This window comes from Bombina bombina, chromosome 3, assembly GCF_027579735.1.
Source record: "Bombina bombina isolate aBomBom1 chromosome 3, aBomBom1.pri, whole genome shotgun sequence".
Taxonomy (NCBI): Eukaryota; Metazoa; Chordata; class Amphibia; order Anura; family Bombinatoridae; genus Bombina; species Bombina bombina.
In genome coordinates, this window is record NC_069501.1 from 1114175860 (window position 1) to 1114191349 (window position 15490).

The following is a 15490-nucleotide window of genomic DNA, read 5'->3' on the forward strand; positions in this document are numbered from 1 at the left end:
TCTAGGTACCCACATATTTACCAATACAGGAACAATCAAAATACAATGCATAAACAATATATATTTAATCAAAGCTAATAACCAAAAATCCCTAACAGTATGAATATGGAGACATGAGATTGAACCTAAAACAACATAATATAATGTTGTATTTATCTTGATTATAAAAAATTATTATTATTATTAGGGATTGGGTTTCTCAAAAAAAAAATGTGAATGCCTTAAGTATTCTGAATGTTATTTACCAGTGTAGATGTTAACTATACAGTAAATGGAAAAGCAACAATGGTATATTATATTCAGCACCAGTGATTGATCAGATCAAATTCCGAATTGAAGCCATTAGGGACCTGAGTGCGTAGTCTGAAAATCCAGAATGCTTCCTGGCGTGCTAAAATAGCATCTTTGTCCCCACCTCTAGATGGTCTCCTAATGGCCTCAATTGCTCGCCACTTGAAAGATCTGACATCTCCATGATGAATTTCAATAGAATGTCTGGCTAGTTCTGAACATGTCTTTTCGTTCCTAATATAGCCCAAGTGTTCCCGTACTCTGGTACGGATGTCTCGAGACGTCATGCCCACATACTGTAGTTTGTGACAAACACATTCAATAACATAAACTACATAATTAGTTGAACATTTTATGCAACCCTTTGTTTCATATGTGTAGTTGGTAACACAAGAGTAGAAATTTCTACCTTCTGTGATGAAATCACAGGCCTTGCATCTTGAGACCCCACACTTATAGGTCCCATTTACAGAGAGCCAAGTAGTGGGCCTGGTTTTCTGTGGTATTTGACTTGGAGATAGGATGTTTCCTAATGTGACATTTCTGGAATAAACACATTTGAATCCTCTCTCCACTACTGTTTTTAGTTGCTTGTCCCCATATAACATGGGAAAGTATTTCTTGAGAATTCTACAGATCTCGTAGAATTCCGTTGAATACTTAGTGATAAAGAGTGTACAATTTTTAGTTTTGTGATCAGACTTTGTAAGTATGCTTTTCTGAAGGACATCACCTCTTTTAGTTTTGGTTACTTCATCCAAGACATTATCAACCAAAGATTGGTTGTACCCTCTTTCAAGCAACCTATTTTTTATCTCTTGGCTCTCCTTTTTGTAATCAGATTCCCTATTGCAGATCCTTTTAGCCCTAAGTAGCTGCCCTTTTGTGATACCCTTAAAAACATGTTTAGGGTGGGCGCTTTTGTGATGTAAAAGGGTATTTCCTGCAATGGGTTTTCGATACAAATTGGATATAATAGTGCCAGTGTCTCCCCTTAGGTTAACATCCAGAAAATGAATTTCTGATTTCTGCCATTCATGGGTGAATTTCACTCCATTGTCACTTATGTTCAGGAATTCTGTGAACTCCTCAGCCGATTTGCCATCAGAGGACCAAATAATAATTAGATCGTCAATGAAACCTTTATACAATCGTATATTATGGATGAAGGGGTTTCTATCTGCATAGACAAAGTTGGTCTCTAGCCATCCCATAAATATGTTAGCATATGACGGGGCAAATTTTGCCCCCATAAAAATCAACAAAAAACGTAAATGAGAGGGCGCTAAAAGCTAAGAGAAACCAACACACTTAATCAGCATAAATTAGGCATCCATAATGAAGAAAACAATACACCAAGTAATTTAAAAAGTTTTACTATCAAAAATAAATTGCACAATATGCGGGACGTCTCCCTGCAGCGGATAAATATTACAAATAGAATAAATCAAAAGAAAAGTACTATATGGAATAACACCCTAAAAATTAAAAATGTAAGAAATATCAAAAATCAAAAAACAAAAATCTAAAAAACAATATTGCTGGCTAAGAGAATGTCCAATCTAAGGAAACGTCAGATGTTCCTCTTTGTTGCTGTGGGATCCAGTGTGTATCAGGGTTGGAAAACAAATGTTGCTGATTAGAAAGTGTCAATATAGTAGTTACTCCTTATGTTTCTATCAACTCTTCAAGTGTTAACACATATAGCAATTGTTTCCCATAATCTTATGTGTAGGCCAAAATACTGCTTCAATATATGCAGAATGTGCAGTAGGTGGGACTTTGTTTATGAAGAAAGGTATATTTGGATCACTACCGATAAATGAATATTGACTCTGTGAGCCTTGTTCGATAGTCACTGATTGTTAGTATTTGTATACACTTCTCACCTTAACAGCCTGCTGTATGACATTTGACTTAGCAAAAATTACTTATACTTTTTACCGGAACTTTTCCTCGCCAAGCGCGATGACACTCTTGAGCGGCTGTGTGCCAGATGATCGCTTGTGACAGGCAGCTTGGGGTAATACCGGAATCTTTTCCTCGCCAAGTTCGATGACAATCTTTAACGGCTGTATATCAGATGACCACACTTGACAGGCAGCTGGGGTAATGCCGGAATCTTTTCTTCTCCGAAACCGTTACCTCTCCAGTCAGCGTCTTTACAGATTTTCACCTCCGTTGGTTGTATGCAGCTGTAGCAAAAGGGTAATCAGCTGAGCTGATATTGTGAAGCAACCTCCGCTCTTAGCGTATTTCACGCGCGGGTAATCTACTAGGTACCTAGTTGTAAGTTCTTGACAGGGTCAGCAACTCTCTTTCTCTACGCGTTTCACCCGTGTAGATGGGCTTTCTCAAGATGACAGTTGCTCCCGGAACTCATGTTTAAAAATCCGCTGCTGTGTTTCAATTGGATGATCATTTTCCTCAATTAGATCTTAAGGTGAGTTGCTTGTTAAGGTGGTATGTAGAGATCCCGAGCAAAAACTTTTTGCCCCCATCGCAGTACCTTGTCTCTGCAGATAGAACACCCCCTCAAACATAAAATAATTATGTTTTAACAAAAAAGAGGTCACTCTGATGATAAAATTGGCTGCAGAGTTATCCATGGAGTAAAAGGATTCCAAAAAGTGTTTAATGGCACTAATGCCCATATCATGGGGGATAGTGGAATATAATGACACCACATCGATGGTGAGCCAACTATCCAGTGGTGTCCAGACAAAACCATCGAGTATCTGTAAGATATGTGTGGTGTCCCTGATGTAACTGTGTAAGGAGTGTACAATGGGTTGCAGGATAGCGTCCAACCATTCTGACAATGGCTTTAAAAGGGAGCCAATGCCAGAAACGATCAGACGTCCCTTTACCTCCTCAAGACTCTTGTGGACTTTTGGTAAATGATGGAAGATCGGGACCACTGGGTACTCAACATATAGATATTGAACAGTATCGTCATCCATGAGGTCCAAAAATCTTCCATCATCCAACAATTGTGATAATTCCCTCTGGAATCTTTTAGTGGGATCACATGAGAGAACTGAATATGTATCAGGATCTCCCAATTGTCTCATGGCTTCATGGACATATGTGTCCTTGTCAAGGAGTACAACACTTCCACCCTTGTCAGAGTTCCTAATGACAAGGGAATCATTATTTTTAAGAGCAGCTAGTGCTTCTTTTTCACGTAAAGACAAATTGTGTTTACTGTTTTTTTTAGAGTAATGGAGGGAAGTTAGGTCTTCCACCACTCTCTTGTGATAGAGTTCCAGGTTTTTACCTCTGCTGTGGATGGGGTAAAATTTAGACTGAGGTTTAAATTTAGGAAAAACCTCTGTTGCTGTTGTTTCTGTAATTGCAGATTCTGCTTGTAAACTCTCAAGAGTTGTTAGATCACAAACATCTTGAAAGTTATTTATATTAGACATGGGCAAAGCAGACCTTCTAGAGGGAGCCCTGTTGGTTGCTTGTTCGGTATCAGTATTAGGATGAGCAGATTCAGGATTATTGAAATGTTTTTGTAGGGTAAGCTTCCTTATAAATTTATTCGCATCCACTATGGTGTTAAATAAATTAAAGCTGTTATCAGGGCAAAAACCCAAGCCATAATTCAACACTTTGATTTCAACCTGATTAAGTGAATGCGAAGATAAATTTATAACACTGCCTAGGTTAGGCGTTTTGTCTCTCTCAAAGTATACCTGTGTTTCTGGACCCCATCCTTCCCTCCCCCTTTGGGTTTTTTTGGAACAGGCCGAAAAACCTGTGATTTATTTGTAGCTGCATGATCGGATGTCATATTGGACCCCCCGTTACCAGCATAAGATTTAAGAATAGATGATGTATTATCTGTCATGCTGTCAGATGTTTTAGGCCTGACAGTTTGACCACATTCTACATCAACATTGCTAGTATTACTAGGTATGATTGCTTGATTGATAGATGCCGGTGGGTCACCCCTCAATAATTGGGAGGTAAATTCACCATCTGATCCGCACTGTTCCTCACCCGATGTCGAAGCTACAGGTGATGAATGTTCATCATCTGTTGAATCCACATCAGCAAAACTGACTTTTTTCTTTTGTTTGTTCTTGTTCCTATTTTTATTTTTGTTTGTATTTTTGTCATTATATGAACCACCACCCTGTTCATCACTACCTGAGCCTTCACTCCCATCTGTAATATTCAAATTGCCTCTATTCTTATTTTTATTTTTGTTTGTATTCCTTCCTCTGAATCTTGCTTGTTTTTGCCAAATAAAGACTTTTCCCTCATTATAGTCCATTTGATCCCTGAGGAACTTAGTATGTTTAGTGGATATAAGGGTTTTCCTATTATTCTCAACTACCTCGGCCAACATTTTGTCAAAACAACTATATTCTTCTAGATCTTGAAATTTAGACAATTCATTTTGGAGAATGACAATTTCATCTCTTACTGATTGTAATTGTTTAGATTTATAGTTGACTAACAAAACCATAAGCCTCAGTGAACATTCAGATAAAATGTCATTCCATTCCCTGATGAATTCGCTGTCTGTGACAACAAAGTTGGGAAACTTTTGTACCCTAAGGCCTCTGGGTATCATCTTAAGGCCAAGGTATTTATTTATAATCCAAGTGTCCAATTTAAGGCGTATCTCTTTTAGCCTTAATAGTTCCAAGCTGTAAAACAAATCCCCCAATTTAATGTCACTAGACTCCTGGTTGAAAAATTCCTCCAGCTCCAACCCTTCAAAATCACAATCGCTAGGGGGTAGCAATGAGTAGAATTGTGCTGATACCGTGGCCTCCATGTTTAGGATAAGGTATACAGAGAGTATCTGTTATAATAAAGTCACTGAATGGGCCTCTAGGAAACAGAGGAGAGCCGATGGGGATCAAGGAAAAAGATGCAATAACACAGTAATATTCCCCAGGGTTCACAGTCACTGTAACTCAAAGTGATGGCTATGTAAGTACTCCAAAATAAGAACCTGCCGTATAAGTGTTATAATGTGTATTGTCCCCATGGAGAGCACAAGTCCATTATCTCAGCGCTGGTGGAGCTAATTCACATTCAATCGATATGAGAAGAAAAGACAGAGGGTATAAGCCTCTACACTCACCCTACTGATAGTCAGCTTCCCTTGTAAATTTCACTCTAGACGTGATGGCAGCTTCCAGGTCACAGGTTTTCGTCATCCCGGTGAACCGCAGCTCCTGTGCGGAATTATACACTAGACGTGCCTTCCTCTAAACGCCACCCAAGTCTTTTGGGCATCTGACGTCATCATCGGAGCATGCCGAAAGGGGGTGTGTGAGGCTTATCCAATCAGATCGTTCCGGCGCCGGTCGAATCTTCAGCTATCACAAGGGAGAACACTAAACGGCAGGTAAAGAACCAATAGGAGTAGAGGCTCTGTGGGCTCTTGAGAGTAAACGGACTCCTTGTAGTCCGTAAATATAAGCAAAAGAAAGAGATTCAAGAGTTCCAATTGTAGAAGAATCAAATGGCTTTATTAAGGATAAAATCCAAAGGTATACCAGCACGGTAACAGAGAGACAGCTGGCCCTACTAGTTTCGGCGGTGTGCCGTAATCTAAGACCTGCTGTGTATTTACAAGTGGGTGTTTAAAAGTAACTCTCTACACAATCATTGGCTACAGGGGGGTTAGAAATACCACTCCCCCTTAACCCTTGCCAGGGTGAAAAAGAATGGAGGGAATTATCAACATAGATGTAGACAAATGTAATATAATACATAAGTTAAAATACATACATTGATAAGAGTCAAATTAGTTAGAAAAGGGGGGGGGGGGGAAGAAAAGTTTTAACATTAATAATCAACAACTAAAGCTGCATGTCATATAAGAAAATAACAATAGTTTTGTTACCAGAAATGGATTAAATATATACAAATCAGGGCTTGGATCAGGACATCGGAGGAGCTCTTCTGGACGGATCGGTGTGATACCCGGTGAGGTGAAGACAAGGTAGGAAGATCTTCAGGGGCTTAGTGTTAGGTTTATTTAAGGGGGGTTTGGGTTAGATTAGGGGTATGTGGGTGGTGGGTTGTAATGTTGGGGGGGGTATTGAATGTTTTTTTTTTACAGGCAAAAGAGCTGAACTTCTTGGGGCATGCCCTGCAAAGGGCCCTGTTCAGGGCTGGTAAGGTAAAGCTCTTTAATTAACTTTATTAATTTAGAATAGGGTAGGGCATTTTTTATTTTGGGGGGCTTTGTTGTTTTATTAGGGGGCTTAGAGTAGGTGTAATTAGTTTAAAATTGTTGCAATATTTTTCTTATGTTTGTAAATATTTTTTCATTTTTTGTAACTTAGTTCTTTTTTATTTTTTGTACTTTAGCTAGTTTATTTAATTGTATTTATTTGTAGGAATTGTATTTAATTAATTTATTGATAGTGTAGTGTTAGGTTAATTGTAGGTAATTGTAGGTAGTTTATTTAATTAATTTATTGATAGTGTAGTGTTAGGTTTAATTGTAACTTAGGTTAGTATTTATTTTACAGGTCATTTTGTAATTATTTTAACTATTTTAGCTATTAAATAGTTCTTAACTATTTAATAGCTATTGTACCTGGTTAAAACAATTACAAAGTTGTCTGTAAAATAAATATTAATCCTAAAATAGCTACAATATAATTATAATTTATATTGTAGCTATATTAGGATTTATTTTACAGGTAAGTATTTATCTTTAAATAGGAATAATTTATTTAATAAGAGTAAATTAATTTCGTTAGATGTAAATTATATTTAACTTAGGGGGGTGTTAGTGTTAGGGTTAGACTTAGCTTTAGGGGTTAATACATTTATTAGAATAGCGGTGAGCTCCGGTCGGCAAATTAGGGGTTAATAAGTGTAGGCAGGTGGAGGCGACGTTGTGGGGGGCAGATTAGGGGTTAATAAATATAATATAGGGGTCGGCGGTGTTGGGGCAGCAGATTAGGGGTACATAGGGATAATGTAAGTAGCGGCGGTTTACGGAGCGGCAGATTAGGGGTTAAAAATAAAATGCAGGTGTCAGCGATAGCGGGGGCGGCAGATTAGGGGTTAATAAGTGTAAGGTTAGGGGTGTTTTGACTCGGGGTACATGTTAGAGTGTTAGGTGCAGATGTAGGAAGTGTTTCCCCATAGCAAACAATGGGGCTGCGTTAAGAGCTGAACGCGGCTTTTTTGCAGGTGTTTGTTTTTTTTTCAGCTCAAACAGCCCCATTGTTTCCTATGGGGGAATCGTGCACGAGCACGTTTTTGAGGCTGGCCGCTTGCGTAAGCAACTCTGGTATCGAGAGTTGAAGCTGCGTTAAATATGCTCTACGCTCCTTTTTTGGAGCCTAACGCAGCCTTTATGTGGACTCTCAATACCAGAGTTATTTTTATGGTGCGGCCAGAAAAAAGCCGGCGTTAGTTTTTTGGGTTGTTACCGACAAAACTCCAAATCTAGCAGATAGTGTTTGAATTAATTAATGTACTAACATATGTGACTAACGTCACGGTAATATTTGTACTCTATAGTGGATATATAGTTTAGACTATCTTGCTGCAACTGTTTTTAAATCTATTGTAACACATTTTAAAAGGTCATAATAAAGTTTAATTTTAAATTTCTCATACTCATACATGTGTGGACTTTCCAATCGAGGGAAGAGTGCTATAATAGTATCCTAGTCAACTTCTATGTTGAAAATGTAGATAGAAATCTTGTTCCCATTTCATCCCTTCAAAAGCTTTGATAGTTTGGGTAGTATCCTTCAGAAAAGGTTTTGTATTCTTAACTAAGGGCCGTTAAAATGGTCAATGTAAGTTGAAAGATTGCTGGTGAGAGACCAAACCCCTGAAATTATTGTTCTACCTGGGGGGTCGACCAGGGATTTATGAACTTTCGGGAGATGATAAAAGTTTGGTATAGTAGGATTTCTTTCTGATAGAAAATTGAATTCCTCATTTGTTAAGATATTATCTAATTTTGCTGTATTCAGTATTATATTATGTTTTTTAGTATACGTACTGGTGGGATCAAATGTTAATTTCTTGTATGTATCTACTTCATTCAGTATTCTGAAGGCTTCTTTGAGGTAATCGGATCTGTCTTGGACTACCACTCCACTGCCGTTGTCGACTGATCTAATGATAATGTCTGTATTATTCTTAAGTGCAGGCAATGTATGTCTCTCATGTGGGGACAGATTATCATTTAATCTATTAATCCATGTATTAACAATCCATTTGCTTTATTTTTATGTTTTATTTTCACAGGAGACGTCCTGATTTTTAATATTCCACTTTTAACATTGTTGCATAATTTTTGTGATTTGAGACTATATATATTAAATTGTATCCTTGCACACAGCACTCCTCTTTTTCTTTTTTATGGTTCTTTTCTGTTAAAATTTGAGGGGTTTAACTGAGGTAGCAGGATACTCTCTTCAGCGCTCATTTCTATTATTTGTTTTAGTAATCGGATCTGTCTTGGACTACCACTCCACTGCCGTTGTCGACTGATCTAATGATAATGTCTGTATTATTCTTAAGTGCAGGCAATGTATGTCTCTCATGTGGGGACAGATTATCATTGAATCTACTAATCCATTTACCATTTTTGTCTTCCCAAAGCTTGGAAAGATTCCCGCTAGCGGCTAGATTACGAGTTTTGCGGTAAGAGGGGTGCAGTGCTAACTTGCATGTTATTGTCACTGCTCACTTACCTACAGCGCTGGTATTACAGGTTTTTATAAACCCGGCGTTAAAAGACAAGAAGTGAGCGTAGAGCAAAATTGTGCTCCATACCGCACTCCAATAAGTCAGCCGTGAGCTGGTTGTACGTGCTCGTGCAAAATTTCCCCATAGACATCAGTGAGGAGAGCCGGCTGAAAAAAAGCCTAACACCTGCAATAAAGCAGCGTAAAGCTCCGTAACGCAGCCCCATTGATTCCTATGGGGAAAGAAAATTTATGTTTACAACTAACACCCTAACATGAACCCCGAGTCTAAACACCCCTAATCTTACACTTATTAACCCCTAATCTGCCACCCCCCATGTCGCCGACACCTACATTATATTTATTAACCCCTAGTCTTCCGCTCCGGACATTGCTGACACCTACATTATACTTATTAACCCCTAATCTGCTGCCCCCAACATCGTCGACACCTACATTATATTTATTAACCCCTAATCTCCCGCCCCCAATGTCACCGCAACATACCTACACTTATTAATGTCTAATCTGCCGTCACCAATGTCGCGCCACTATAATAAACATATTAATAAACCGCTGCACTCCCACCTCGCAAACACTAGTTAAATATTATTAACCCCTAATCTGCCGCCCCTAACATCAGCGCCACCTACCTACATTTATTAACCCCTAATCTGCTGCACCGAACGTCGCCGCCACTATACTAAATTTATTAACCCCTAAACCTCTAAGTCTAACCCTAACCCTAACACCCCCTAACTTAAATATAATTAAAATAAATCTAAATAAATATTACTATCATTAACTAAATAATTTCTATTTAAAACTAAATACTTATAAAATACCTATTAAATAAACCTTAAGGTAGCTACAATATAACTAATAGTTACATTGTAGCTAGCTTAGGGTTTATTTATTTTTTTACAGGCAAGTTTGTATTTATTTTAACTAGGTAGAATAGTTACTAAATAGTTATTAACTATTTACTAACTACCTAGCTAAAATAAATACAAAAGTACCTGTAAAATAAAACCTAACCTGTCTTACACTAACACCTAACCTTACACTACAATTAAATAAATTACCTAAATTAAATACAATTAATTAAATTAAATACAAATACCTAAATTACAAAAAAACAAACAAACACTAAATTACGCAAAATAAAAAACAAATTACAAGATATTTAAACTAATTACACCTAATCTAATAGCCCTATCAAAATAAAAAAGCTCCCCAAAAATAAAAAAACAACCCTAGCCTAAACTAAGCTGCCAATAGCCCTTAATAGGGCCTTTTGCTGGGCATTGCCCCAAAGAAATCAGCTCTTTTACCTGTAAAAAAAAATACAAACAACTTCCCAACAGTAAAACCCACCACCCACACATCCAACCCCCCAAATAAAACCCGAACTAAAAATCTAAGCTCCCCATTGCCCTGAAAAGGGCATTTGGATGGGCATTGCCCTTAAAAGGGAATTTAGCTCTATTGCTGCCCAAAACCTAATCTAAAACTAAAACCCACCCAATAAACCCTTAAAAAAACCTAACACTAACCCCCGAAGATCCACTTACAGTTTTGAAGACCGGACATCCATTGTCAACGAAGCTGGGAGAAGTCATCAACGAAGCCGGGAGAAGTCTTCATCCAAGCCGGAGAAGTGGTCCTCCAGACGGGCAGAAATCTTCATCCAGACGGCATCTTCTATCTTCATCCATCCGGCACGGAGTGGGTCCATCTTCGAGACATCCTGCGCAGAGCATCCTCTACTTACGACGACTCCCGACGAATAAAGGTTCCTTTATGTGACGTCATCCAAGATGGCGTCCCTTAGATTCCGATTGGCTGATAGAATTCTATCAGCCAATCGGAATTAAGGGATGCCATCTTGGATGACGTCACTTAAAGGAACCTTCATTCTCGGGAGTCGTCTTAAGAAGAGGATGCTCTGCGCCGGATGTCTTGAAGATGGACCCGCGACGGATGGATGAAGATAGAAGATGCCGTCTGGATGAAGACTTCTGCCCGTCTGGAGGACCACTTCTCCCGGCTTGGATGAAGACTTCTCTTGGCGCTTCATTGAGGACTTCTCCTAGCTTCATTGACGATGGATGTCCGGTCTTCAAAACTGTAAGTGGGTCTTCGGGGGTTAGTGTTAGGTTTTTTTAAGGGTTTATTGGGTGGGTTAGAGTTTGCGCAGCAATAGAGCTAAATGCCCTTTTAAGGGCAATGCCCAGCCAAATGCCCATTTCAGGGTAATGGGGAGCTTAGGTTTTTTTTAGTTAGGGTTTTGGGGGGGTTGGTTGTGTGGGTGGTGAGTTTTACTATTGGGGGGGTTGTTTGTATTTTTTTTATAGGTAAAAGAGCTGATTTCTTTGGGGCAATGCCACGCAAAAGGCCCTTTTAAGGGCTATTGGTAGTTTAGTTTAGGCTAGGTTTTTTTTTATTTTGGGGGGGCTTTTTTATTTTGATAGGGCTATTAGATTAGGTCTAATTAGTTTAAATATCTTTTAATTTTCTTTTTATTTTGTGTAATTTAGGTATTTGTATTTAATTTAGTTAATTGTATTTCATTTAGGTAATTTATTTAATTGTAGTGTAAGGTTAGGTGTTAGTGTAAAGACAGGTAAGGTTTAATTTTACAGGTAAATTTGTATTTATTTAAGCTAGGTAGTTAGTAAATAGTTTATAACTATTTAGTAACTATTCTACCTAGTTAAAATAAATACAAACTTGCCTGTAAAATAAAAATAAACCCTAAGCTTGCTACAATGTAACCATTAGTTATATTGTAGCTAGCTTAGGGTTTATTTTACAGGTAAGTATTTAGTTTTAAATAGGAATTATTTAGTTAATGATAGTAATTTTTATTTAGATTTATTTTAATTATATTTAAGTTAGGGGGTGTTAGGGTTAGACTTAGGTTTAGGGGTTAATAAATTTAGTATAGTGTCGGCGACGTTGGGGGTGGCAGATTAGGGGTTAATAACTGTAGGTAGGTGGCAGCGATGTTAGGGGCGGCAGATTAGAGGTTAATAATATTTAACTAGTGTTTGCAAGGCGGAACGGGAGTGCGGCGGTTTAGGGGTTAATATGTTTATTCTAGTGGCGGCAATGTCGGGAGCAGCAGATTAGGGGTTAATAATTTTATTTTAGTGTTTACGATGCGGGAGGGCCTCGGTTTAGGGGTTAATAGGTAGTTTATGGGTGTTAGTCTACTTTGTAACACTTTAATTATGAGTTTTATGCTACAGCTTTGTAACGTAAAACTCATAACTACTGACTTTAGAATGCGTTACGAATCTTGTGGGATAGGCTGTACCGCTCACTTCTTGGCCTAGAAAATAAAGCTTGTAATACTGGTGCTATGGAAGTCCCATTGAAAAAAGACTTTACGAAAATTGCGAAAATTAATTTGTGGTACGGCCAAAAAAGTGTGCGGGACACCTGTACCTACAAGACTCGTAATAGCAGCGGTAGTGAAAAAGCAGCATTATGAGAGAAGAGGGTTATAATAGTCTGCTTAGCATCAACAATTGTTTAAATGTTGATCTTGTTATGTTGTTTATTTGGCTTTCAACTCCCGTACAAAATTCATTCTGATAATGATCTAGGATCACCCACGCAACTCAGTTTTTATACAGTTGTACTATATATGTTTTTCTTTTCATTTCCTTAGTTGTTTGAATGTAATTATCTTACCCTTTATGAACTTTTATAACTTATGTCATTTCTACATTTTGCACAATACTCTGCTGCAAAAAGTCTGTGCTCAAAGCGACAAATTGAACCTTTTAAACATTTTTTTCTGGTAATTACCAAATACAACATCATTATTATAGTTGATGCATTTCAGAAATGAAAGCCATACATTACAATTTTTGATTGAACATCATTTCAAAATGTCCCTCAATAGGAATAAATTATTTATTCTGCTATTTGTGAATCTAGTGGCAGGATCCCATGATCTCTGTCATTTCGTGAAGAATTGTACATTTTTATTTGGTTTAACAAAAATAACCTATAATTATTTAAGTTTCATCCCTATGCACTAAGAACAAATACCACTGGATGCTTATAGTCAGTTTCACCTTGATTACAAGATACTATGGTTTCATAACTTGTGCGTGTATTACAAGTTGAAAGTAAATGGGTGCGCTAATCCAGTTAGCATGATTGAAGACCATGGGGGAGATTTAATAAGCAGCTGAATGTGCAGGGGGTGGCATTGCACAAGCATTTAACTAGAAATGCTTATGCAATGTTAACTGCTGACAGCGTATGCTGTTGGCATTTAGCGATGCTGGACGGACATGATTCGCTACAGCGAATCATGTCCTTTCGGCAAATGATAAATTGACCCCCTAGCGTAAAGTGTAAGGAGTAAATAAAAATGCACCAAACGCAACATAGATACATTTAAATAAAATGTTACACTCATATATACAAATCTAATAAAAATTATTCACATAATGGGCCAGATTATGAGTGGAGTGCAAAATTTCACTTTCACAAGCATGATATTTGTGCTCCACTCGTAATACCACACTATATTTTGGCGGCAGTTGTAGGGACATTTAGAAAATTAACCAGAGATCTATTCCTGTGATGGGGCCATCAATTTCTGATTGAAATAAACAAAGGCTGAGCCAGCAGTCATATAGAAGCAAGAGGAGATGGTTCTCTGTGACTGAGTGATACTTTCTCCATGGTTAGTCTATGCTAGACAATATGCACTTGTATATGTATGTTTATCTGTATAACAACACTGATACCATATTTGTTAAGACAAATCCATACACTTTTTGTACAATGTTTTGCAGTGTGGGGATGGCAAACAGAATGGCCAGACATGAGACAAGGGGAGCTCAGCTACCACTGGGACCTACTGTAGGACCATCATTTCTGTCTGAAGGTCCAAGAAAGGTTCCAAGATGTGATTGCCCAGTCTCAATTAAGACATCTAAGACCCTGTAGTTACACCCTGTTTATTATCCAACACTTATTGCCAATATGCCAATTAAATAAAGAAAGGTGAATGAAATCCATGTTGGACTGTCCATTGGGCAGTAAAGTACATTTTGTTCTATTATACAAATCATTGATGTACTGAACTATTCATGGGACCTGGATCATTGTAATTTCAAAGTTTGTATTCAACCATGACTTAGTAAAAACACTGCTGCACTTCTTCTTTAAAAAAAAGTCCTTTATAATGTCACTTCTCAAAGAATCTCTTTAGGTAGTAGACATGACTAAAGGCAGACAAACCTTAAATGTTATCTGCTTACTGCATGGACCTAAGATGAAACAATAAAGTCTTTTTATAAAAAAGAAGGAATTCAGCAATGATGATTTGTGAATTTGAGCCTTGGGAGCTGATTTATTAAGCAGTCAACCTGCTTGTTCCGTGCGAGCCTTCAGGCTTTCCGGAATCAGGAATTAAGAAGAGGTGGTCATAAGACTGCTCCTTAACTCGTCTGCCACCTCTGAGGCGGCGGACAGCAATCTTCCCGATTGGATACATTTAGAAGGATTGACACCCCCATGACCGCGAATGTGCAGGGGGCGGTATTGTTCAAGCATTTCACGATAAATGATTGTGCAATGATCATGTCTGCCCGCACAATGATAAATGGGCCCCTACGAAAGTGTACCCTTTAGTATACACCAACTTTATTAAGAAAATTAAGTGCTGTCCTCATATATATTTGATGTTTTAAAAAAATATTCAACCATTGCCTAATGATATCTTTTTTTTTTTTCTTTTTTTTTTTTTACAAAAAGCTTTTACAGAGATCTTTACTCAGCCTACTTCTTGAAAGAGACCTTTTGGAGAGCAATATATTCTACCAGAACATCACTGCTTAATGACATTTATTGTAGCAGTTCCTGCGGTCTATTCTCAATACTTACTCTAAACATACATACTGTATCGTAAATGGTATATTAAAAACATATAGAAATTAGAAAAATAAAGAAAATTAACACTTACAGAGCCTTCTGAGCAAGATACAACTTGTCTGAATGTTTTGTTATATTTGCAGCACAAAACCGGTTCTGAATGAGTGAGATCCAGATGAGGCTGTGCAGCAGACCTGTAATTAAAAAAACATACAATATGTCGATCAATACAAAAATTTAAAGGAATCTGTTAAGTGTTTTATTTAGTTATTAAAATGTGAAAAAAAAAAAAAAACATACAATAATTTTCCATAGTGGTCAGTTGATTGTGACATATCTTAAAGAATTCTTAAAAAGAAAACAAATAGAAGGGTGTCTTATGTGTGTATCTGTAGATTCAAATGGAATGAAACATGGACAATGTAGAAAAGGTACTCACATTTGGGTAGAGTACCCTTATGTGCTGGTAGTCACAGGCTGATAGATTACAGGTGTATCAGCTCACCCTCTCCTGGCAAACAGAACAATGTGCAATGTGTCCAAATGGATTCCAATTCTAAACTGGACTAGGACCACAATTGTATGGCAAAAGCAAG

General features: G+C 37.7%; 1 protein-coding gene across 1 annotated transcript in view; it reads right to left on the minus strand.

The window, feature by feature from the left end:
- The window catches only part of LOC128652635 (WD repeat-containing protein 64-like), a 385941-nt gene that overhangs the window by 175394 nt on the left and 195057 nt on the right, over positions 1-15490 (minus strand). The window contains exon 17 of the mRNA XM_053705567.1: positions 14986-15088. Within this exon, the coding sequence (XP_053561542.1) occupies positions 14986-15088 (103 nt within the window). The remainder of the gene's footprint in view (positions 1-14985; positions 15089-15490) is intronic.